Source organism: Homalodisca vitripennis, chromosome 5 (assembly GCF_021130785.1).
Source record: "Homalodisca vitripennis isolate AUS2020 chromosome 5, UT_GWSS_2.1, whole genome shotgun sequence".
Classification (NCBI taxonomy): Eukaryota; Metazoa; Arthropoda; class Insecta; order Hemiptera; family Cicadellidae; genus Homalodisca; species Homalodisca vitripennis.
Window position 1 is genome coordinate 177951217 of NC_060211.1, and position 27754 is coordinate 177978970.

Below are 27754 nucleotides of genomic sequence, written 5' to 3' on the forward strand. Positions count from 1 at the left end.
ATTCTTACTCACTTTTAATACTCATTATTAATTAAGTATTAGTTAAAACAGTGATACTTTGCTTCCCATGCCACAAAGATATTTTCAACATATTTATGTTGAATGCTATATGACTTACATAAAAGCATCCGGATGTATCGTGCGAATATTGTTGGAGGACAGGTCAAGGTCTATGAGGTACAACAGACTGGAAAAGTTCTCTTTGTCGACCATAGAGAGCGTGTTCTCAGCCAGCAGGAGACTCCGAACCTTTGCAGAAGTCAATATTATAAGACAAGAATACAAGGTCTTTAATGCCAATAAAGTGGACATTAAAAAGTATATTTTTAACAAAAAGGAGCCTGGAAATCTCTATGTTAAAACTTTACCAGAACCGGACAGTGACTACACCACACCACCACCAGACTGGAAATGTTGTCTTTGCCAATTTTACAGAGCATATGTTTAACCAACAGCAAGCTCAAAACCTGTAAAATTTAATTTTTAACTTTTCATTTCAACTCAAAAACTATGAGGTACACCAGACTGGTTGTTTCTCTTTGTCTGTCAAATAAAGCATATTCTTATCCAACAAGAGGTTCCCAAATCCATCCCGGGTATAGTATCCTATATTTTCAACTAACAGAAGACTCCAAGTCTATAATATAAAGGTGAATAATCAACTGTAAACCACATCAAAACAGAGTGATCGGGTTGACTTTGTAATTCGATAACACTTTATAAAATAAACATCTCTTTTTGACATTTCTCAGATTGTATAAAAATTTTTACGAAAATAAATGTATATAAATAAATAATAATAATGCATTGTGCAGTGTGCAAGCTTGGTTTGCTACAACACTGATATTCTAAAGCTGCTACTCGTACTTTAATACTTGTATATGCTTACAATCATTCATGATGACTTCAGTGCTTACACAGAAATAGTATGTTTTACCTGAGGCATGGTAAATGCAATTGTAGGGGTTCAATTTTATACCCCGTTTTTTTTTTGTTCTTAAATGATAAAACGTTTATTTTGACAAGTAGGTGTGTCGATTTATTTTTTTCGTCGATAGTCGTCGTCGTCATTCCATTAGAAGGAGTCGATTTGAGGTTAGGGAACCTCTCTACTCGGGGCAATGCAGTTAGCCGGAGCTCCGATGTGACCGCTGCAGCGTCTGGCGACGACTGACGAAAACGCGTCTCTGCGCATGACCGGCTGGCGGTCTACTTATACAGCCGATCCGGCAAGGGACAGAGAGTTTTTGCTTGCTAACGTCGTGGAGTGAAGCCAATTCGAGGAGAAGAGTTTTCGCTTGCGGACGTCGGTTTATGAAGTCTGAAGTCGAGTCGAGGAATACGAGAGCCCTGTACGAGAGAATACGCAGTCGGCATATATCGTCTTTTGGTGAGTCACCCCGAATTGTAATCATTAATTTAAAAACAGTACGAATATTGAATGTTGAATATAAAAAACTAGTGCTGATTCGTTAACCTTGAATTCTACGGAATCTTTGAAAAATTAATAATTCGGTGCGTAGTATAGGTTATTTCGTTTAGTGACAGTAGTGTATCTATTAAATATAGATTCTATTACCTTTCACTACCTGCCCTAGTTTGCAAACGCGTATTTTGCATCCTATAAGCCGCGTAGGTTTTATTTCTAAACGTCACATTTTAGAACGGAGCATTGACAGTTCTAATCGACATTTATTTACGTGAAATCGCGAGACATAGAACAGAAAACTGTGATGATATCGTTCTATTGAGGAGTGCGAATAACTGAATTCGCTCTGAACGAGTCTGAGATTTTCTGTTCACTCACGTTTAACCTTGTGTATCATATCGATCTCTACCAGCGTACGGTGAGGGCGCGGGTAAGATATAAATAGCTATAAGTCGATATCACAACCCTGGAATAGAACCCAGCACGACTGCAACTATCAGGGCAGACGATATAAAAAGCGATTTCACCGAAACACCTCACACAATGACAAATATAATGTGTCTGAGTGACAGTTGCAATGAATAATAAAAATAATTTGTTTTACCTAATCTAGACCGAGGATCTCAGTCTTCAACCCCTAGGGCATTAACCATACCAACCGAATACACTGTAGGGCACGTTTTACCTAATCTAGACCGAGGATCTCAGTCTTCAACCCCTAGGGCATTAACCATCCCAACCGAATACACTGTAGGGCACGTTTTATCTAATCTAGACCGAGGATCTCAGTCTTCAACCTCTAGGGCATTAACCATCCCAACCGAATACACTGTAGGGCACGTTTTATCTAATCTAGACCGAGGATCTCAGTCTTCAACCTCTACGGCATTAACCATACCAACCGAATACACTGTAGGGCACGTTTTACCAGATTAGATAAATTTAAATTTACCTTAAGTTCTGCAGGAAATGGCTGCAGCTCATCCAAATTGTTTGCATTCATATTTAGCACATAGACGTTGAGGCTAAGACCTTCTTCCACGGTCGGAATGCTAGTTAGGTTGCTCTCGGAGCAATCTGTGACCCAGTTGATCCTGAAGTAGTGACAGTCACAGTCATCAGGACAGTCCTGGTCAGGTAGGTCGGTTGACACCAGGACTGTCATTAAACTCACCATCCACAACACTCCCCACATCTTTGTTTTGTCCTGCGAGTGTGTCGTCATCACATCTTTCTGCAACATGTCAGATTTTAGATGAGTGATATACCTGACGCTTCGATGGATTAGACGGTTATGATGAGTTAATTTAAATCTTTCCTTCATAAATGGTACTCATATATTACGTGAGATGTGAAGAAAAACTGGAACAAATTATAAAAATATCATGCAAACAATAATGGAGTTTAAAGAATTTTATAAAAATGTGCTGAATCCTATACTATACAGAGTTATAATTCATAAAAACTTGATTCGTAATTCTTTCTTAATAAATAGAGATAGCGCAAATGCACTCACCGTTTGATCCTTATATACTAAAGAGATTTAAAAAAAGGAACATTGGGGTGATATTAATAAAAAACTTATGAAGTATCTGAAGATATGATAAGATTTTTCATTAATAAGCTAAATTGGATTAACATTAAAAAAAATCCAAACCCTCTTCAGAATTCATCAGGGAAAAAATTTACTATAAACTGATTTGTCGTAATCAATACTTGAGTTCAGAGTTTTTGGAAGAATTTAAAGATTCAGTTGATTGGAATAGTATTATGGATCGTGGAAATTATCCTATACAATTCTCTTTTGAAATATGTTGCTGATATTGCAAAATTTAAAGAAGGAAATCCTGAATATAATGAAGTTGATCAATAATGCGATAATCTTAACAAATGTTATTACAGTCTTTATAAAACTTACAGTTCTCTTAAATTTGTTTAAAACATTTTGAAATTGTTTATGAATAAATGATGGTATGAATAAGGGTATTTAGGCGATATTGAAAGGGATATTAAAAAGTGTTCACCAAATAGGAAGCCAAATTTCAACGAGCTAAATAGAAAGATTGAGTTTAATATAGATTTTTGAAATAATTTTTACTTGTTTCAATTCCAGTTTTATATTTGTGGAACTTTAACAAAACAAGATGGTTAAACATATCTTGGAACAAATGGTGTTAGATTAACTGATGGTTTTTTACCATTTTTACTCTCTAAATTGAAGTAAGAAAACACAATAAATTGTTAGAATAAATTAATATAACTAATGACAGTGACTTATAAAAAAATATAAATTTTGTGGTTTAACTTTGCAACTAAACAAAAAATAAATGTGATTAATACTGTCGGCAAGGGCACATAATTTCAGGTGTTATCAACTTCAAATATAGAAAAAATGTTTAAACTGCAAAAATTAAGCTCTGCTACACCAAGAGCTGTTACTGCAATAACTAAGTAACACTGCTGGTGCGTTTTGAACAGTTTTAATTTATTTATTTATAATTTGTTTACTACATCATATTTGCTCTCAATTTTAAATAACCCTTACAGGAATAGGGTGTCAAGAATGAAATTGTGCAGCAGTGTCGCCTGAGAGAGCGGTCCAGTCTCTATACAATAACAAGATAAGCAGCCCAGAGAGAGTGGAAATAAGGCTGTGTCCCCCTGGGATTAGAAATCAGATTCCAGAAATATTGACCTGGAAAGTATGGGTAATAGTCTGGAACCTTTTTACGTTTCTTTGCGTTATCTCTGTATTATTTTAAAATATTTAAGTTGACTTTTTGCACATATTTCTTTATATAAGGCTCGTTTGTAAATTATTTGGAAAACTACGTATCTTTTTAAAGGCCTACACAAATAATGCTTTGCGTCAACAACAATAGCAGCTTATACAAAAAAGACAACATGAAGACTTTTTGTTTTGTATAGACTACTCGGCGAGGGCACTAATCAGTTGTTTGGAAGTCAGATAATGTAGAACATTTAATTGGATAATATCAGATGCATCATAATCGCATACACTATTTATTTATTGTTATATATGACAGCGTTATAAAGATAAGATAACCCATCGAATAGCTTATCGAATTAGCCAGTCAATCATCTGATTGTAGTAAAAAATTAAAACCGTATCAAATTATACAAACACACACACACACACACACACACACACACACACACACACACACACACACACACACACACACACACACTCACACACACACACACACATAACAACTACATAACTTGTTACATAAATCACAACAAAATAATCATAGTAGTTACGAAATTTAATAATTGTTCCTATGAAATGGAGTTGTAAAACAAAAATTGCTATGCAATTTTCAAAATGTAATACGTCTATTATGCAACATATAAATATCTGACCACTTTTGTTTGGTATGAACTATTACTTCTACTGCTATGAAAAGATATTTTCGATGATAATTATAATAATAAACCTACTTGCTGTAATTTATTATTAAACCGTAAATACGTTACCGTTTATTGAACACTGAACAGGTAAGCATATTGAAAATAATTTCGGAGGGAACACACACACTTGGTTAAGTATGTTAAAATACACAAAAAACAGGGGATCGGTGATATTCTCCCGGGAAGTTATTGAAAATTAAGACGTCATAAATGTGATCTACATTTTGTGTTTGGGCTATATTATATATTCATGTTTAAATTTCTGTAGCACTGTAATGGTAGTGTGACAGTGCTACAAGCAATGGCCTGTAGCTATCTATTCAGTAGCCCACTTACTTACTCTGGGGCATTATGATAAGTACTTTTCAACATATTAAGCCAACAAGCCAAAACGGTCCGAAACTTTATCACTTTTTTACATTCAAGTGTTTAAAAAAGCAGGTTTTAACAATGCTCTTCGAATGGAAATGGTCACTGAATCTACTAAAGAGTGATGAGGAGTTCATCAAGAATTCATTTGACCGATCATGATTACATCAGCCTACAGCCAGTCTTTTTTTTATTTTTTAAACATAATTAATTATATTAGTAGTGTAGTCTCCAAAAGTGTATAGTTATTTATATTCGTAACAGTCCCTTTTAGTATAAAATTTCTTATCACATTGAAGGAGGAGCTCTTCTTATTGGGAATACTATTTTCTATTATTACCTATAAAAGAAAACTTAAAATTGTCTATTAACAGTTTTATGTATTGGTGTGTTCAGCTCAAATATAGAAAACTAAAAATAGAATATCTCTCTATTCGTCAAATCAAATCCGTCAAAATAAAATTTTCCTCGTGGTAGCAATTGAAAATGTTGTGCATGACTTTTTGAACCCGACCTACAGAATACAAAACCACCCTCTGTTCAGGATATGTATATACAGTATAATACGCAGTCGCTTAACAAGGACAGAACGCCATGAACTTATGGACCAGTTATTAAACTAAACCGTTGCGATGTAGGGTAGGCTGGGGAATTCCGCGAACTTAAGGGAGGACAAATTTTCTGATTATATTTTACCTGATATAGTCTCTAAAATATATTTTCTAAGGAGTGACATACATTAGCTTCGATATGAAAACTCCACAAGCTCTCATTGGGTAATGGGGTTGGGGAACATGAATAAGTGTTAAAAATAAAATTAAACCCCAAAAGTAGCTTGACATATTTTATTTACAAAACTTATATTTTTATTTTTACTATTATTTATAAATAATAATCTAAATAAAATAATTTGTAAATTGTAGAAAAATATAAAACATACAAAAGATTGGTGTTAAAGTTAAGAAGTGTAATATACGAACATTATTTGCACAATGTTATCTTCTTCGTTTCTTTTTTTATGCTCACATCGCATTCATAGTCTTCAGGACTTTACCAGCCGCTACACAAGAAGTGTGCTTGAAAACCACACTTTACCCATCGGAACAGCTTTTCATTATCTTTTCCAAATTCGTCTCAGAAAATGCATTTTTTCGTTACTTTTTCAATAAATTTAAAATCAATGTTATCGAGCTCGTTGTTGTAACACACTTAATTCAATGATAATTCAGACTTTTTTTATTCCAGGAAGGATTGAAACTTTACTTCTGCTTCTTGTGTGAACGGTTATGTCTGTCTTCCTGTTTTAAACTCAACTTCCGTGTTAATTTCTGCTTTGCTGGATGATTTGGTAGACATTTCTTTTTGTTTAGCTTCTTTTTAATTTTTCTAGCTTCTTTTTGCAGATTCTTATTCTCGCTTTGTTTATTCTTTTCTTACAAAACCTTCTAGATTAGAGGGCGGGTACGAAATTCGAGTCCATTTTTCGATTTGTGCCCTTTTTGGTTTTATTGATGCATTTTGGGATCGGAGCCATTTTGTACCTTGAATGGTACAAAGTCAGTACAAATTTTTGAAGTAGAGGGAACTGGTGAGATAACACGTACCTTCTATTAATGATCCAGAATCACCACAATTGGTTGAGTAGAAACAGCGGGTGAAGCATCAGAGCACGTGCCTGTAAAAAAAGATTTAGTATCGTCAATTACAACGAGTTCTTGATTTTCTTCTGCTGGAGCAAGTCCTCGTCAGAACATTTATCTGGGTCAAACGGCACGATACCTGCACTCTTAAAGTCAGGGATCGCATTGCGTATTGTGGCTACTTTAGGAATATGCTTTGTTGAACAAACTATTAATATCTGCAATAGTAGTTTTTCTGTGGGCGTTTTTAACTATGAATAATTCAAACTCCCTTGAGAGCGCTTCTTTTAATGGGCAAAAGAAGCTAATATCTAAGGGTTGAAAACACTGACTGGTGTGAGGCGGGGTTGAAACCACTGTTATGTGATTTTTTCTACAGAAGTCGTAAGCCTCTAAGGAGATGTGACTTCCATAATTGTCACAATCAAAAATACTTGGTCATTTGGGATTCGTTGAACGTAGTCTATGAAATAACAGGAACAATGGTATACTGCTCCAACAGGACGACCTATCTGGAAATGAGCTACCATTCTTTGTCGAGAATAGATTATCATAGATGACACACAGCTGCCAGCTGCGTTAAGGGGAGCGGGTCGTTCCTATCCCGCGCATGTTAAATTTACAAACTTTAGGTAACATGTATTGTCAAAACTAAGTAAGTTACAACCTTCAAATTTTTTGTAGGCAAAGAGTACTCCTTTATAAACATCTCTTGCAACTTTAGTAAAAAAAATCTTTTAAAAAAATTTTTTTAGGAATTTTTTAAATATTGTGTGTAAAAAAATTATTTGTTTTTTTAGATAGAATGATAAAAGATGCAACACCATTTGGAATTGCACTGTTCTATATGCATACCAAATTTCAATTCTCTAGCATTTATAGTTTTTGAGATACATGTACCTTTATATGAAAAAAAAACCAAGTTTCCGGGAAATGTCCGGTAAAGGCAAAAAATGACTGCTAAACTAACCTTTTGCTGCTAAAACATCCCAGCTCCGTACTCAGGGTAATCTGGGTCTTCATTTTCCTCTTCTAATGCAAGTTTTCTTTTCCTCCTAGCAACTCTAGCCTCCTTGGTTATGTCTAAAGCAGATTTTTCTGCCTTTTTCAATCGTATTGTATCAAAATTTCGCAATGCGGCAACAGACTTCTCGCTCAGTTTGATTCCTAGCTTGTTATACACATCCAATTTGCTGGTGAATCCATTATTAAAAGTTAAAACTGCATCATATATGCCAAGTTTTAGAGTGTTTAGCCTTACAAAAACATTTTAGGCCACCTTAGACCAGACGGCATTGTTTGAAACTTTCGTTCTGGTTTTGAGTCTTTTGGTCAAGGCATTTTTTTAGAAGATCCGGATTGGCTAAATCTCTATAAATTTGTTTGATCTGTACCATCACTTCATATGGCAAATTGTGTGACTTATGGCTGAAAGTCTGATGTAGGGCTTCGGCTTTATTATAACCGCACCACGACTCCGGCCCCTTTGGACATAGGCCTTGTTGCGGAGTGTCATCATTCGATATTTTGTGGAAATAAGTTGCCCACACATTTTTAACCATTTGTTGAAGATCTGATCCACCTATTTTTTATAGCTAGGCCATAATATTCTTGCAGCTTGTCTATGTCATTATTTGTTAGCCTATTCTTGCCCCCTATTGCTCTATTATCTTTTAGTTTTTGTTTTTCCCAACCGTTTCTTCAATTCCCTTAGTCTGCTCCCCATTCTCTATCTTGACATGATTGACGCATTCCAGTTTTCTTACTTCTACTTCATCTCCATATGGCTTATCGTCAACCACCTTTTTAAAACCATTGCTGTCACCATCTCCTAAGTATCGTACATACCGTACATTTCGATCTCTGGACTTTTCGGAAAACATCTAGGGCACCCGCAACTTCCATGCCGCCACTTGACCCTTCGTAGTTTTTGGAACATATATGATCAGGTACTATTTTTTTTTTTATTTTCATGTACAGTGCAGATTTGACAGTATTTGGACATTATGGAAACATCCAACACCTTGCCAGTATCTAATGATGTTACGCTGACAACCCCATTCAGTGACTTGTGTCCCCTCCTTTGCCAAGACCCATCTAAACAAACCGTAAAATCTCTTTTTGACGTTTCTTCACACTCATTTACAGACACAGCTTCCTCAATTGCCTGCTTCATACTTTCACTAGCACAATTTTCAACAGCCTGATATAATTATGTTACTACAAGGTCCTATTTTTTTGAGGTGGTAAAGGTAAGTCTAATAATGAACACAGAATGTTACCTGCACTGATACCTTTTCCGATCGTTCTCATGCCGTAAATAAATTTCAAGTTTACCTCATATTTTTCCATTCTCATTTTTTTTTAGAGTTGTAAAAATTAGTTGATTCCAAACAAACACACAAAATTTCAGTTCAATATTCACAGCCAATCCAAATCTTTTCTATCCGTAGTACAAAGTTCTATGCAGTCTTCGCTAATCGCAGAATTTACATTTTACAAATTTTTTTAATTGCTCACTAAATAAACTAAGATCCAAAATAACACTACCCATTCCAGTTCCTTCATAATTGTCATATTTATCAAAGGACAGTTTTTTTAGAAGCAGAGCTAATGTTTGCATTAGTAGTAGGCCTAGGGCTAGGGCTAGCAGAATCTGTTTGGGTAGGCCTAGATTTAGAGTCCAACTTACGGTACTTGTTTCCTCTAAACTCACGTTTAGATTTAGTTTTGTAACTAACCTTTGCTCTTGGCATGGTTATAAGAAGTTGTAAAAACACTTCAAGAAACAATACACACTCCTAATCTACCACTAACTATGAAATAAAGTGCAACACTTTTAGTAAAACACAATTATCCGACACAAACACATATAACATAAACCTCCTAAGCATATCAAAACAAATAAAGCAATATTCTTTCTGTCATCTGTATTCCCAGTTGTCAGTACCAGGTTGACCAACAGAGCAAAGCCATAACATACTTATAACTAACACACATGATATATATGATTGTGTCAGCCAACATCTTACGAACTGCTGCAAAAAACTAGTGAACATCTTTTGTTTGTGAATTTTTTTTGGTAATTTATAAATTTATTTGAGGATTAATACTTACATATTTTTAAAATACACACTTTAAACTATTAAAAAATGCAATAAAAAATTTTTCAAATTTTTTTTTAATTTTCATCGACCTGCTCCCCTTAACTGTGATAGTTTCCCCTTTCTCCACCGAAGTCGCACAGCCTGCCCTTTTTTGCCCCTTTTATCATAAATTTTGGCAGACTGTTTGGACATTTGAAATCCCTGTTTCATTCATACTGTATATTCGGTGAGGGAGGTAAAATTTTAATTTGGAAAAATAAAAAGACCTCCTCCCAACAGAGAGCTCGAATTCTGTTAATGCTAGTATTTTCGGTATCTCTAAGCTTTACTGCGGGATTTCTTTTAGTGATCAAGTAAAGCTAATCGTATCCAACTACGCCTTGGTCTGTATTAAAATTGTGTCTAATATGATTCATTTTGGCGAACTCAAAATTCAGACGGCTCAATTCTATGCGGGTAAACCCGTAAAAAAGATTGGTTTAAAATTGATTTTCGTCCTAATGCTGGAACTAAATCTCTATTGTCAGCTATTTTTAATTTGGTACGTAATGTGGATCCTCGAATCACAAATTTCTGCCCCGCTTTTCTTATGGCACTTCCATTTTTAATGGCTTTCAAGACAGATTTTAGTTGATCATGAGTCCAGCTTTGAACCTGCGTTGTTCTAAGACACGTCCTCGGCATCCATAATGATTAAGAAAATTGTAAACAAAATGTGTGCATCTTGAAGCATTCGGGGGAATATTGCACATGGCGGCAACGTGCGCGAAATTCCCCAAGACAAGTGCGCGGAATAATACCGCGTCAACACTGCTAACCTAAAACCTTTTAAAGTGAATAGTACATAAGCTAAACGTACAAGTGCAAGATTATGTACAACTTACTTTATATGAAGATCATCTCACTTTCAGTGATAGGACTGAGTAATCACACTTCGAATAATTTGAGAAATTAACAACGAAGTAGTGAAAAATGCGTACACTTGCAATAGCTAAAATGTTCAACTACAAAAAAGGCGTCCCGCTGGTGTCTGTCTGGTGGTGGTTGGTACATCATCTAGGCGCTAGGTTGCAGTACAAAACAGAGCTCATAAACTGTTATCGCAGCTCTTTATGCGCGATATTCCCCCAGCATCCCCTACATCTCTACCTTCCAGATCCTGGCGATCATCCGAGTGCCCAGACCACTCTTGAAAGAAGACAGTGTTGGTCCGGGTTAAGTTTGCGATTATCTTGACGTGTGATCAAATCTAACCTAGTAATCTAACCTGTTTAGAGCACATGCGATCTAGTTACTAGGAATTACGGCCCCCAGCACCGATTGCTCTCCCATAACCCCGCGCATGGAGCACAAGTATAGCAGCTCATGTGGCTGTAGGCCAAGTCAATCAATAAAACAGGCAATTAAATTCTACTTGGCTTGGAGTAACAAAATCATTTACTTCTGTTAGTCTATTAAAAGTTTTACAGCATTATAATAACTTATCAAAATTTATACTTTCTCATCATGCCTAAAACCATGTTTAGAGGTTGTATTTAAAAAACATTTTTGCGATAGGATTCCCGGGTAAGCGTACACTCCTGCTAAGAACTGTGGCTATATCATTGTAAAAGGAATAATTACGTACTTTTCTCGTGTTTCAGAGGTTGTGGCCCAATGGCTCTCCAGAATTTCCACTAATTCACTACATAGACTGTTCCTTACAAACAATATATGATGTAAAGAACTTAATTTCTATTATTTATTAGATATGCAAACAATAAAAATTATTGATGTATTGATTCATATTCTCTAAAATGACATACAATTCCTAGCTTATGCTTATGAAGAACCAGCGTAGTCTGTTTTACAATATTCACGAAGCAACGGCGTACCGAATTAGTTATAAATAACAATTATATAATGTGTTATACCCATCACCAACATAGCGCCATGTAAAGTACAAAATTTAACAGATGCTATATAGCAGTGTTTTCCCTGACTACTGGTGCTTTAAGCCAACGCGAGCTTGTAGTTACAAATCGGAGACGATAATCCTCTTAACTCAGCGCTCGCGTTGCATTGCCATCGCCGCGGTCTTGCCGGTAATACTCGTGTGACAGCCTTGAAACTCCCGATCGCTTGATGTCCTCTTGGCCAAATTAAATGTGGTATTTCTATAATTTTCCGAGTGTATTTATATTATAAATTTAAATCTATATGGAATAAAGTTTCAGTTTTAATTGTAAATATATGTTATAGAGGTTATAATATTAGGAGACCAAGTATGCATTAATATTTCTCCTTTTTGTATGCAATTTACAAAACTTCCTTAAATATATTTCTTGAAATGTTCAAGAATTCTTTTGCTTATTTATCTCCTTGCATCGATACCGTTCAACTTTTTCTCAGGTCAGTCTAGCGTCCTAGACGAGTATTACCGTTAGCTGTATCATACATAAATATCATGTCAGCTCCTGAAGTCAGTGGAACACCGCAGGAAATGTTGAATGGGTAGGTTGTTGTCGACTTGGAAATGATTTGTAATACAGACAGGACGCTAGACGAGTATTACCGTTAGCTGTATCATACATAAATATCATGTCAGCTCCTGAAGTGAGTGGAACACCGCAGGAAATGTTGAATGGGTAGGTTGTTGTCGACTTGGAAATTATTTGTAATACAGACAGGACGCTAGACGAGTATTACCGTTAGCTGTATCATACATAAATATTATGTCAGCTCCTGAAGTCAGTGGAACACCGCAGGAAATGTTGAATGGGTAGGTTGTTGTCGACTTGGAAATTATTTGTAATACAGACAGGACGCTAGACGATTATTACCGTTAGCTGTATCATACATAAATATCATGTCAGCTCCTGAAGTGAGTGGAACACCGCAGGAAATGTTGAATGGGTAGGTTGTTGTCGACTTGGAAATGATTTATAATACAGACAGGACGCTAGACGAGTATTACCGTTCGCTGTATCATACATAAATATCATGTCAGCTCCTGAAGTCAGTGGAACACCGCAGGAAATGTTGAATGGGTAGGTTGTTGTCGACATGGAAATGATTTGTAATACAGACAGGACGCTAGACGAGTATTACCGTTATCATACATAAATATCATGTCAGCTCCTGAAGTAGTGGAACACCGCAGGAAACGTTGAATGGGTAGGTTTTTGTCGACATGGAAATGATTTTTAATACAGACAGGACGCTAGACGAGTATTACCGTTAGCTGTATCATACATAAATATCATGTCAGCTCCTGAAGTGAGTGGAACACCGCAGGAAATGTTGAATGGGTAGGTTGTTGTCGACATGGAAATGATTTGTAATACAGACAGGACGCTAGACGAGTATTACCGTTAGCTGTATCATACATAAATATCATGTCAGCTCCTGAAGTGAGTGGAACACCGCAGGAAACGTTGAATGGGTAGGTTGTTGTCGACATGGAAATGATTTGTAATACAGACAGGACGCTAGACGATTATTACCGTTAGCTGTATCATACATAAATATCATGTCAGCTCCTGAAGTGAGTGGAACACCGCCGGAAACGTTGAATGGGTAGGTTGTTGTCGACATGGAAATGATTTGTAATACAGACAGGACGCTAGACGAGTATTACCGTTAGCTGTATCATACATAAATATCATGTCAGCCCTGAAGTCAGTGGAACACCGCAGGAAATGTTGAATGGGTAGGTTGTTGTCGACATGGAAATGATTTGTAATACAGACAGGACGCTAGACGATTATTACCGTTAGCTGTATCATACATAAATATCATGTCAGCTCCTGAAGTGAGTGGAACACCGCAGGAAACGTTGAATGGGCAGGTTGTTGTCGACATGGAAATGATTTGTAATACAGACAGGACGCTAGACGAGTATTACCGTTAGCTGTATCATACATAAATATCATGTCAGCTCCTGAAGTGAGTGGAACACCGCAGGAAACGTTGAATGGGTAGGTTGTTGTCGACATGGAAATGATTTGTAATACAGACAGGACGCTAGACGAGTATTACCGTTAGCTGTATCATACATAAATATCATGTCAGCCCTGAAGTCAGTGGAACACCGCAGGAAATGTTGAATGGGTAGGTTGTTGTCGACATGGAAATGATTTGTAATACAGACAGGACGCTAGACGATTATTACCGTTAGCTGTATCATACATAAATATCATGTCAGCTCCTGAAGTGAGTGGAACACCGCAGGAAACGTTGAATGGGTAGGTTGTTGTCGACATGGAAATGATTTGTAATACAGACAGGACGCTAGACGAGTATTACCGTTAGCTGTATCATACATAAATATCATGTCAGCTCCTGAAGTCAGTGGAACACCGCAGGAAACGTTGAATGGGTAGGTTGTTGTCGACATGGAAATGATTTGTAATACAGACAGGACGCTAGACGAGTATTACCGTTAGCTGTATCATACATAAATATCATGTCAGCTTGATGGTTAAATGGGTTACCTGCCATCTTAAATAGAATAAGATCAATTTTGACTAATTGTGTTCGTACTACTGAAAGTAACAGACGATAACTTGCCAAAAATATAAGGAAGTGACTTACTTATCTGACTTGATTGTTGTTCTAATCAGCTGAGTCTTAATATGAAAGCAGATTTAAACTGTTTACATGAAAGTTAAGCCATGCAGATTGTTTATTATAATATTTTTAATATTTAATAATTTATAATATTACTTGATTTTTTTTTTTTCAACCCAAAATATTTTTTTATACTACCTAAATACTTATATCAACTTTTGAAACTAGAGAAATACTGTAATTTTTGAAAATTGGAAAAACTTGATATGTTACTAGGCAAAGAAAAATTCTACAACTTTTGTATCTCTTGAGCGATGTCAGTAAATGATGTACCGTTTGGTTTTTAATAAAATGTTTAATTTTTTTGTAATTCTAGTACACTTTTATACAGGAATTAGTTTTTAAGAAATTTATCATAAAATATTGTTTCAAGCCGCCGTTTTGAATTTTGTTGACTAACAATTTTCAATTATTTAAAAATTGACGATATTTAATAGATTGACTTATTGTTAAAATTGTAATTTTCTAACTGTAATAGTTGTTTAGAAAAACATGGAACTTTTTGGTTTTTAGGCCCCAGGAACAACTTCCTGAAATTTTTCGGTGTATTTCAGTTTCACCCTGTACAGATATATATATTATATAAAATTTTATTAGTAGATTGGCTATTATCTTATTAGTAATAAGAAACGTTCAAAGCGAACTTGAGTAGGTAGTACTGCAAGATGTGACACCGAAAATATTTAAAACATGTTATTGCCTTTGCATCACTTAACTTTCTGAGACACGAATAGGGTATCCTTTACTTCTCTGTTACTAAATGGAGTTTAAAAGATCCAGTAAACTTTACGATTTTTAATTCACCACATTTCAAGCAAAAAAATATCAGAAATTATGAGGAAATATTTAATATGTAGAAAGCGAAGAAAACGATAGAAAAGGCGCTAACAAAACTGATCTTCACATTAAGAGATCGCCCTTTAACGTATATTTGTTTGACTGGAGTAATGCTAGAGAAGTTTCCCACAAGATGACGGGTTATTGGATTTTAAACGCACCGTGAAACCACACAATGACTTTCATCAGGTCTAGTACCAAACATTCCCTACTAATTCAGAATTCGAATGCTAGTTACTTTCAACCTAAAGTGTTATTACGAGTTGAAGGACGTTAGAGACGTGCAATAATTGTCGAGTAAGAGTTCTATTGAAGGTTAAAAATATATGAGTCGTTTCCTAACGCTAGGTACTTTCAACATAAAGTGTTATTGCGAGTTGAAGGAGGTTAGAGACGTGCAATAATTGTCGAGTAAGTCGTTGTATTAAGGTTAAAAATATGTAAAAGTCATATTCTAGCGCTTCTATACCATTAGAATACATAAGGTAACTACAAAAACCAGTCGCAATAAAAGGAACTGCTATGAGAACAGACCATGAGTATTTTAACTATCTATCTATCTATATTAAATCTTTATATACATATACATTACATACGATTGTATTAGTCAAATTACAATTATCTTATTAGTTAATAGATAACAATTTAAATGTGTTATTATTAAAACCATTGATGCAGAAAACATGCGGTTATACAAGGTCCGCGAAGGTTTGCGGCGGCGGCAGTTACAACGGGTTAAGCTAGACACATAGCGGATTATTGTTGCGCAGATGTTTCGGATTATCGGATAACTTTGCTTATTTGCCAAAAACGTACACTAGACGTCGGTATAGTGTCCACCAAACAAACTACACCTCATTTCAAAATAATATTTGGATTTGTTCCTTTACAAGCAGTAAAATGTTACCATTAAAAATACATAACCTTAAAAAAAGTATATCATTTTATACAATTATCATAGAATGCAATTATTACGATTAGTATTCAATACAACCCCTCTATAACCATTCTCATACAATCCCTACAAATGTATATAGAAAAAACTAAAAAACCCTCTCCTACCCAAACTTTTCCACCTTAATAACCTAAATAAATAATAAATAAAAATATATTTTTGTTATAAAGCGTACTTCTGCATCCTTTTGTTTTGCAGGAAAACTTTTCATAGACCTAAACTATTACTAACTATAACTAAAATAATAACCTTAACTATGAAACTGAAAAAAATAATCTTAAGAATAAAATAATTTATGATAATAAAAGCTTCCATCAGATACTGAGTACATATTCTTTCTGTAGCTTTAAATTTCGAGCATTTAGGCACTTTTAAATTACAGGATAAGTCATTGAACAATTTGTTGAAAAATAGGAAACAATTTTGCTACCAATTTTCACCGTTAACCATGCAGCAGGCTGCACCCTGCAGACGGCTTCCATTGGCATCAAATTGGCAGCATTAAATAATCTCGATAGGCTTATACATTCTCTTCTCTTCCTATATTGTAGACAAATCGCATGGAGGTTTTTTAAACTTTTGTATGAGGGCCAATATCCTCCCTCGAGAGACTGTTGCTGGATGCAGGGAAGCAATAGTAAAAACAGGAAAACCCAAAGAGCGTGCTTTTAGCAAATTTTGCTTTCTGTGTTAAAATACATTTATACCTGTAAAAACTTCTAAGTCTCTCCAGAGCTTTCTGACTAGCGTACGTGACGTGGTCAGTACATGTGAGACTACTATATAATATTAACACAAGCGTTTTGACAACACTGTTCACTTTCAATTATGTGTCTTCGAGAGAGAGAGAGAGAGAGAGATAGAGAGAGAGAGAGAGAGAGAGGGAGAGGGAGAGAGAGAGAGAGAGAGAGAGAGAGAGAGAGAGAGAGAGAGAGAGAGAGGTGGTTGGCCGAAGCCCAGCGGTCCCTCCTCCACCCCTGGTTTAAGTCGGAGACTTATTCACCAAGCCGCTTTCCTGAGTTCCTCTTGAGCCTTCCTCTTGATTACTCTTGATCCTCTTCCGGGCACTCTTGTTGTGCCTATCCAACACACCTCTCCCCTCACCTAGCACTTATGTACTAGGATCATCGGAATTTTGAATTCTTCTTTCGTTTTGTTTTTATCAGCCTATGTTCTTATGCTCCTCTTCAAGCTGCTTGCTGTCTTCCGGCATTTTCTAGGTCATGCTTCTTACTCCCTATCCGTCTACACATACGTGAAAACTCCAGTGCTGATACTTTACTTCTAAAAAAGTTTATCTTTTCCCAAGCCCACATCTTCCGTCGGAGGAGTTCCTTCAAATCTCTCCGTTCTTCTTCGTAGAACCAGCACTCCATCAGCACATGCTGAGATGTCTCCAGCTCTCCGCAGTGGGTGCAGCGGTCATCTTCCACGAGGTTAAAGCTCTTCAGTTTGGCCTTAAAGTTGCCATGTCCACTCACGAACTGTGTGGTGTAGTGGTCCGTCTCCCAGTGCACCTTCTTCCTGATCCTCACATCCGGGACGAACGCAAATGTCTCTCTTCCTTTAGTGCTTCTTTCCCACAACCTCTGCCATTCGTCAAGTGTTTCTTCTCTTCTAATCCCCCTGCTCTAATCCTCTCCCCGCTGTCTAACCCTTCCTCCTTGTCCCTTCTTCGCTTGATTCTTTCTTCTACCATCAGGTCTAGCGGGATCACTCCGGCAATCACTCTCACAGCTTCGTGGGATATTGTGCTGTAACACTTGATCACTCCCAATAGCATCTTCCTCTGCAGGCTCATCAGCTTCGACCTCTCTCCTCGTCCTCTCATTCTTTGCCCCCACATTTCACAGCCGTACAGGACCATGGGCTCCAGCGCTCCGATGTACAGTCTCCTTAAGTTTTCACACTTCATTCCATGATTTTTTTTGCCAGTCCTTTCAATTTTCCAAAGACTTTCATAGACTTGTCGATCACCTGGTCATAATGCCCTGCAAACTTCATCCTGCTTCCCACTACTACTCCTAGATATTTTGTCTCGTTCGAGCACCGGATTGTCACATCTCCCATGTTCACACGGATAAACCTTTCAACTAACTTTCCTTTGAGTAATACCATCACAGTCTTCTCCTTCGAGAACGTCATCTTCCTTTCTTCTCCCCATCCTGTAATAAGCTCTAGGGCTCTTGTCGCCTTCCCCATGAGATCTGGGCTCGTGTTGGACTTCACCAGCAGCAGTCCGTCATCCGCATAAGCTCTCGCCGAAATACCCTCCTCAAATGGCAGCCGTAGGAACCCATCGAACAGGATATTCCAGAACAGAGGGCCCACCACTGATCCTTGGGGGCAGCCTTTTGTGATGCTCTTGCTCACCTCACCGTTGCCAGCTCTCAGCGTCACTGTCCTCCCCCTAAAGTAGTCCCTCACCAGACGGTAGATGTTGTTGGGGCACCGCCATCTTACCAGCACCCTCAGGATCTCTGGTCACCAAGCGGAGTCGAAAGCTCCGGAGATGTCCAGGAACAATCCAACGACGTATTTTTCCTCAGATTCTTCTACCTCTCTTCTCATGTCCAGCAATGCATCGACTGTTCCCACACCTTCCGTGAAACCATACTGAGCAGCATTCGTCCTATTTTCTCTCTCCATCCAATCCTTCATCCTCTTCACGACCAGTCTTTCCCCTAACTTTCCCAACACGGGTAGGAGGGTCACCGGCCTGTAGGATTTGACTTTGCTCGGGTCTTTATCTTCGCTTTTCAAGAATACTTTCACTATTCCTTTCTTCCAGACGTCCGGAAACCTGCCTTCTCTCAGCATCTTGTTGTACAAGTTCAGCAGCGTACCTTTGATTCGTCCGTACATCCTCTTGACGACTTCGCCCTTTATTCCGTCATATCCCGGTGCCTTCCGGTCTTTCATTTGTTTGACACATGCGGTCAGCTCTTCCTCCGTGAAGTCTTCCTCATTTGCTCCAGTGCTCTCCTCCATCATCCCCCCTCTAACTTCTCTTTGTTGCTCAGTGTCTTCATCCTCCCTATCGTCCGGTAGCAGACCTTCGATCAATCTCCGTAGAGTGTCTTCCACTGTTTCTGTCATCGTTCCATCTTCCTTCTCTAAGCTGACCAATTCGATATCCTTCTTTATCTTCTCCGCAACGATCTTGTAAACCTTTCCCCATGGATCACCTTCTTCGTCTGCGATGAGCTTTTCCCACATCTTCCTCTTCTGCTTCCTGATTTCCCAGATGTATTCTGTTCTTGATCCGGTAAACGCTCTCCTGTCAACCTCCCTTCCTGTTCTTCTCCAAATCCTGCTCTTCCCCCTCATCTTCACTCGTAATTTCTCCAGATCTTCCGACCACCAATAGACCTTCTTCATTCCTTTAGTTGCCTTGGGAAACTGGTCCTCCATCAGGTTCAACGTCATTTCCGTGATTTTCTCCGCATGAACCTCTGCTGTAGTCATTTCCAGTTCCATGTCTTCGATACTTCTACGTAGCGCCTCGTCAAATCTCGTCCAGTTCACCTTCCTCAAGCAGTACGTTCCTAGTCTCTGCTCGTTTTGGTTACCCCGATTCTCCTGATCTGATATCACCTTCATTGTGATAAGTCTGTGGTCACTCAAGGTCTCTTCCTGTACTGTCCAGTCTTTAATCCTGCTTGAGATATCCCTCGTCGCTATCGTCACATCTATGTTCGACTTGCCTCCCTGTGTGTTCTCAAAGGTCATCCACCTACTAAATTTGTTCAGCACCTGAAGATCCCAAGCCGAGACAACGTCTTCTACCTTGGACCCTTTTTCATCTGTAGAACCACTGCGCCACAGTCCTGACCTCGCATTCAGATCCCCTCCACATAAGACTTCCTTGTTTCCTTTCTTCCTAATTATGTCCACTAACCATGTTAAATGCCCATCAATAGGTTCTGATGGCCTGCAGTATAGACTAATCACTTGCATCGACTTTCCTCCTTGTTCCAACCTTACACTGACGCACGTTCCGCTTGTTTCACCTGCGTTCATGATTGCTCCGATCTTCTCATTCATCACACAAATTGCACTCCAGATATCTTCTCTTCCACTCCGGTCATGAAAAACTCTGCATCCAGAAATCCTCACTCTCCCACCCACTATGTATGGCTCTTGGACCAGGAGAACATCAATCTTATCTAGTAAACATCTCCTAATGGCTTCATCCATAGCTACCTTACTCCTACCTAAATTCCACTGGGCAATCCTACAGTCCATAATCAATCTTATCATTATTCCTCTTAACGGCCTTCTCGTACACAGGACACCTCCTTGAGCCTGCATCATGATTTAGGTCCCCTCGACCTTCTCTTTTGCAGTTGGCACAACACACTGCTTCTTTCTTCTTCTTATTAGGGCAGTCTTTATAGTCGTGTTCCTCCGCACAGTATGAGCAACTAGGTTTCAGCGAAGTGCAATGCCTAGCAATGTGCCCAAATCTCTGACACTTGAAACACCTGGCTATGTCCACGTAGTCCTTCACCCTGCAGCACTGCCACTCCACAAAGATCTTGTCTTTCATCCTTAGCAAGTTCCTAACTCTCACGGAGCATTCCACTACAATATGATTTTTCTTCCCTCCAGATCTTGCATCCTTGTACTTGTGTCTCACCTCGAACTCCTGTCTGAACTGTTCCTGCTCGATTTCACTGCCATGCATATTCCTGCTGAACACTTCTTCTTTCACCTCCTCTTCGGTCAGTTCAGCGTTCACATCATAAATCATTATGACGGGCTTCTTCTTTGTCGGTTTCTCAACCTTCAACCCTGCCTCCAAGAGCGATTTCTGCTTTATCAGGTTCTCCACTCCTTCTTCGTTCTCTGCCTCCACGATCACTCCGTTCCTGATGTTAATCAGTCTCCTAACCTTTAGGCCGATTTCTTGTGGCTTAACCAGTCTCATTAGAGTGCTTTTAACTTCTTCACTCTCCTTATTCTCACTCTTCACGATCACCAGTTTAGGTGCTGGCAAAACAGGACCTTTCGTTCCTGAGATTTTTGGCACTTCTTTCCTTCCCAGTGCTTGAGCAAAGGTTGCCCGGTTCTTTGGCTCACACGTTTCTTCTCTCACCTTTAGCTCCTCCCTGACCACTGTCCTTAAGAGCTCTGCCATGCTTTTTCCTTTTTCTTCTACTCTTGTTTCCAAAATTACTCTATCTTCTCTAGCCCTTACGATCTGCTCCTGGAGTTCACTCAAGTACCCCTGAAAACTATTGGCATAGGTTTTCTTCACCATCTTAACAATTTGCGGTTGTTTAAACCAGTTCTGCATTTTCAACAAGATCTTTCCCATATTTTCTAAGGGGTCTCTTCCAAGTTCCGACTTCTCCTCGTCTTCATCCTCATCCTCGTCTTCCGTATCCTCGACTCTCCTGTTCTTCGACTGTCTATTATCTGCTTCATTAGGACTCCTCCTTGTCCTTTTCTCCATTCTTCTCTTCCCAGCATCTAGTTCTGAATCTGACTCCTGTTGGCTGCTGGTTGCCGAGATCCCTCCTCCCTTATCCAACTTGCTCAGTTTCCTCTCTCTTGCATGCTTCTCCAAGAACTCCCTCTCCACAGCTGCAATCCTCTGCGCCTCCTCCCTTCGTCTGTTCTCCTCCTCCTCCTCCTTCTTTTGTTGGTTTTTTTATATTCTTCCATAATCGTTCCCACGAGTAGCTAGGGAATAACAGTCCGCTCCTCCAGAGCCCCGCTTAGAGAAGTAAGGCTACATTTTGTGAAGGGTCGCCTGGTCCCTCACAGTGTTCCACTAGCGACACTTGTCTTCCCAGTGCCATTCATCCCCTCGGCATGGTCCTTAGGATTAGGAATGTAGACGGATTTGAAAAGGCTCCCCTTTTCGCCGACCGCCCAGCGTCGAGGCTACTTGCGCCAACCTCTACTTCAGTCTCCTTCAGAGTGCCACGCCCATTACCCCGCTCAACTGGATACGGGGATAGGGTAGTGACACCCCGTTCTAGGGGTACAGCGCCTGAAGTACGAGCTGTACCCGCCTCCTTCCCCAGTTAGTCGCCTCTTACGACAAGCAGGGGACCGCTCCAGGCCTATTCTCCAGATCCTCCCCGAACCTGGTGGGGGCAGAGAGAGAGAGAGAGAGAGAATCTTTATTTACAAATTCCTTAAGATTTTAAATGACGTTATATTACAAAATGTAAAAATATTTGAAGATTTTCATTCAGATTAAAGCTTCTCCAATTCAGAAATTCAGCAGCTATGTAGAATCGCCGCCTTTTTGAGAAGTCTTCAATTTGAACCGGATCAGGCAGCTTCTTGAGCTCCTCGGGGAGTGTATTGAAGAACTTTACTCCAAGGTTGGTAAGGGAGATTGTAATTATCTCGTGTTGCGGCCATGTATGTTAACATTTTAGGCAATCCCCTTTTCATTGATAAAATAATAACTTCATACACAAATAAAGACACCGCGGTGAGAAAATTTCCTTCTCCGGAAAAACTATCCTACAGCTTTCTCTCGCTTCCAGCCCCGCCATGAGTCTCAGATTCCTTTTCTGGAGAATCATTACTCTTTCGAGATTGTTTATTGAATAGCTAACACACAACACAATTCCATATCTCACACTGCTCTCAAACAGTGCATTGTAAGCAACCATCACAGTCCCCGGAGTAACTATTGTAGTAGTCCTCCTGATTGCAGAAATGGCACGGTTAAGATGGTGGCAGATGGAATCTACATGTTCTCGCCAGGTAATATCATCATCAATTACTAAACCAAGATGTAAGATTGAATTATGTATTTGAAGATTAGGAAATTCACCTGTATCACCCTTTCAAGAGCATTATTCAGTGCTATAAAAGAATAAACTTCCAATCTTTCCAGACATTTGCTAGCTGAAACTACGACTGTGTCGTCAGCGTACATGAATTAGCTCCCGTAAGGACTGATTTGGGAAGGAAGATTGTTTGTGAAAAAGGTGAAAATCACAAGCCCAAGCACTGAGCCTTGGGGCACTCCTCTTGATATTGAACGTTGGCTGGATCTTATGAAGGTCATTTCACTTTTTGCCACACGCTGTAATTCAACGGCTTGATATCTGTCCTTCAGATAAATGGAGAACCACTGCAAAGCTGCTTTCTTTATTACCAATGACGATACACTCAACAGGATGAGATCATAGTCCGATGCAATCGAATGTTTTAATAAGCTCTAGAAAGAAACTAGTTACATTGCTTCCACTTCGAAGTCTCTCACATCATTCGCCAATAGGTAAAGCTCGCAAGTATTCCTCCTTCAGCTTTCTGGCCTCTGAGTCATAGATGATCTTTCTTGATTTCATATATCTTCTCGTCTTCTTCCTTGGATAGGTTGAATCAAGTACCAGACTGACAAAGTATGTAAATAGGTTGTAGGCCTCCTCAAAATCGTTAATACTCAACAAGTCATGTCAGGATTGATCAGACAACAGTTGTTTTAATTGGAGAAGATTATTGGCGCTTAAGTGTCGCCTGGTGATCAGAGATCCCAGTGTTGATGATCTAGACGTCCGTTTCGTCAGAGGTTTGTGCAGACTGCATCAATTGAAGTGTCAGTTATTCTTCTCGTTGGAGATGAATAGCTGGTAGACTGATTTCTTACGGTGACAGCTATTCTAGTCGCAGGTAGATGTACCCTCCTGATGTCAAATGAAGTAAGTAGCTCATCAAACACAAGCTAGTTTGTTGATTGTTCTAAATGGTTGATGTTAATATCACCCATTAAAACAGTAGATGGACCACCTGCGGTAACTGAGCCAAGTCTTCTCAATGACAGAAAGTGCCCGCTTTGTAGCACCCATACCATTCGAATGTGGACGGTAAACTCCAACCAAGATCAAACTTATTTTGTTACTTAAACTTATTCTGACAGCAGCTATCTCACATATAAGGGGGTGCTTATTATTTATATTTCTAAGTTAATAGTTTCGCTTTGCAGACTGTAAATTTTGTAGATTGCTCCACCCTCCATGTTGCATTCTCTTCCATAAGCAGCAATTAGACTGTAATTAATGAGCCTAGTATTTTTTATTTCTTCTGGTGATTGTCCATGCTCTGCTATTATAATAAAATGTGGACCGATGGGTTGTAGAATATGGTTGAACTTTCAATCTCATTCTTGATTCTATCTATGTTTTAATGAAGCACGGTTATGCTTCTCGTTTTCTCCGTGACCGGTTTACGAATATTCTTCGTTGTTGGGGTTTCCATTTGTGCTTTTTCATTTTATTGAATCCTAAAAATTATGAATTTTAGGAAAATTCAGGATTTCTGGAGGTGAGGTAGAGGAATTTTGTGAATCGAGGTCGAGTTTAGCCAAGTTATCATCACCAGCCGTGTTATTTAAGCTTGCAAGGGAAGCCCTCTCGAGTCCGCTATACGCTTTACTAAAAGGAGTCTGAGGGTCTTCACGGTTGATATAGAACTCTATGTAGTTGAAGAATTATTCAATAGTTTCTTCAGGTTTGCGTAGGAAGGCACCAACTGGAAACCCTCCATCTCGTCGACGAGCAGATATGGAGGTAATATTAGGTGTCAAGGGATAAGATTCTGAGATTTCCGTATGTGCGCAGGGATCCATAATCTGATATGAAATGTTAGTGTCAGATACATTATTGTCTCTCTTCATTTTTCTTGAGGTATACTAATTCTGGAATAAACCATGTCTTCCAGAATTCTTAATCTATTTTTTAAAGAAATAATTTCATCTAGGCTCACCAAAATTTTATTTATTTGGGAGGTTTCTTCAAATGGTAAGTCTATGTAACATGTATGGGTATCGTCCTCATATTTTGCGTCATTTTTGTGTTTCTTGGGTGAGGATATTTCCTTTTCCAAAGCCTGAATGGTTTGCTCAGACGCGTTTATCAAACTCATTTGTTCTTTAATGTCTGTCTTAATGACATTTCTCTCTCTCTATTTGTTTTTCAGATTCATTCAATTTGGAAACAAGTTCTTCTTGTTTTTCTGTCAAACTATTTATGTCAGTTAAAAGATGTTCTATTTCCGCTTCCTTAATGAGAAGTTGAATTCTAAATTTGCTATTTCTCTTTTTAACTCGTCATTCTGGTTCTGAGTTAGATGAAGCTGACAGTAGTCGGCGTATTCATACACTCTATGTGTAGCCCTTGATTGTGTATCCTCCTTCATTCATAATTATGGATTTACCGGTGCAACGTGGACTACCCTCCCCCACACTGCACTATGTAAGTTTTATTGTATTTGGTAGCCTTACCCCGGCGACACGACAGAGCGGCATCGTCATCTGCCTTAGTCTCCGTCAGGTGATCTACGGTGTGAGTTTTTCTGGTGATGTCTAGTGAATATCAGAGGTGCAAGGCTGATATCACCAATGATGTTAACTACCACAACAGACCGATGAATGATCGACTGTGGGCCTCAGTGGGCGAGGTAGTGAATTGATTATATCAGAGGTGCAAGGCTGATATCATCAATGATGTTAACTACCAAAACAGACTGATGAATGATCGACTTATCCTGACTTATCAAACTAACAAACTCTTCAATATTGTAACAGCAGAAATCCAACAAAAAACATTTAATTTTCAATTTAAAAGGTATTAAGCTAAGTTGTTGGATATGGTTTGGTAACAAATTATACAGTTTTTTGCCTATTTCTAAAAAGTTTGATTTAGTGGAATGATAGTTGTACTGATCTAATCTAAGCATATTACAGTTTCTTGTGAAATAACCATGTACAGAACTATTAGTTGGCACAGAATTTAAATAAGTTTTTACATACAACAAACATTCCAATATAAAAATAGAATAAACAGTTAAAATCTTAAGCTGTCTAAAATATGGTTTACAGTGAGTTCTATTCCCCACCTGACATATAACTCTCACAGTCCTTTTTTGTAATACAAGTACCCATTTTACATTCCCATCATTACCCCATACTAAAATTCCATAGGTTAAATGGCTATGTATATGTGCATAATAAACAGCTATTAACACTTCTCTATTAACAATTGATCTTAACCTACACAACATAAAAATTCCTTTAGCCATCTTTTTACATAACATTTCAATATGAACATTCCATTTCATATTAGACTGTACATAAACACCAAGAAATTTAATATTATATATATCAACATCATTTCTTAAACTAAACATAAGATTTTGGGTTTTACTCTGGTTCAAACATAAAGAATTTGCTGCACACCAATCATTTACTATTTGGTCAACACTTAACAGCACACTATCAGGTAACAAATTGGTATCTCTTTCAATACTTATCTGTAAAGCAAGATCATCAGCAAAAACAAATGATCTCACACAATCCATTTCAAGAGAAGCAGACAAATCATTAATATATATTATGAATAAAACCGGGCCCAAAATTGAACCTTGGGGCACGCCAGAAGCTACAGGAAGATACTGATAGTAACAGTTATTGTAACGTACTGCTTGATGCCTTAGAGAAAGGTATGATTCTACAAGTTTTACAGAACTGTTATCAAAACCATAGAAAGTTAACTTATTTAATAGTTTAGCATGTGATACAGTATCGAAAGCCTTAGACATGTCATAAAACCTACCATACATTTTGTTTTTCATATCTATACCATATATACAGTCCCTCATAAACTCTACAATACCTTTACAAGTCCCTTTATTAGATCTGTAACCGTACTGACAATCAGAAAACAATAAATTACCCTCAAAATACTTAACAATTTGACTATTTAACAGTACCTCCAAGACTTTGGATATAACTGAGACTATTGACACTGGCCTATAGTTATTACAATCTGAAACTGCGCCAGACTTATACAATGGCACCACTTTAACCCACTTCATACACAGCGGAAAGGTTGAACTTTGTATACACAAATTAAACAAATAGCTAAGGACTTCAACAATGAACGGAGCAGCTAATTTTAAAACTAAAGAATTCAGACAGTAAACATCCAAGCTTATGCTGTTACTTAATGAGTGAATAGCTTGATAAACCTCCTCCCCTTTAACACAACTAAAACTAAATCTATTTACAGCACACACAGGCACATCTTTGGTAACTTTACTCAGGTATTTTGACGTACTCTGATTTGAGTTTGGAATACTATTTATCACAGAAGTAACATTATTTAAAAAGGCAACATTAAACCCATCTGAATTACAAGTTTCATCTTTATATCTATGGTTAACTGCCTTATCATTATTGTTAAGATTCTCATTGATAATTGCCCAGACAGCTTTAGGTTTGTTGTTGACATTCAGAATTCTATTAAAATTATGTGTTAACTTAGCTTCTTTTATTTTGTTTTTATACATATCTTTCAAACTTTTATAATAATCTCTATCATAAGCAGAACATGTGCGT

At 38.0% G+C, this 27754-nt stretch overlaps 1 protein-coding gene across 3 annotated transcripts in view; it reads right to left on the reverse strand.

The window, feature by feature from the left end:
• LOC124363235 (protein artichoke-like) overlaps positions 1-27754 on the reverse strand; it is a 97858-nt gene that overhangs the window by 23269 nt on the left and 46835 nt on the right. For 2 of the 3 annotated variants that reach the window (XM_046818406.1, XM_046818407.1), the window contains exons 2-3: positions 2382-2663; positions 119-249 (exon numbers count right to left, since the gene is read on the reverse strand). In XM_046818406.1, coding sequence (XP_046674362.1) covers positions 119-249; positions 2382-2654 — 404 coding nt within the window. In that variant the 5' untranslated portion in view covers positions 2655-2663. Of the gene's footprint in view, positions 1-118; positions 250-2381; positions 2664-8876; positions 8882-15084; positions 15170-27754 lie in introns of those variants that run through there. The other variant, XM_046818405.1, reaches the window with a different exon arrangement.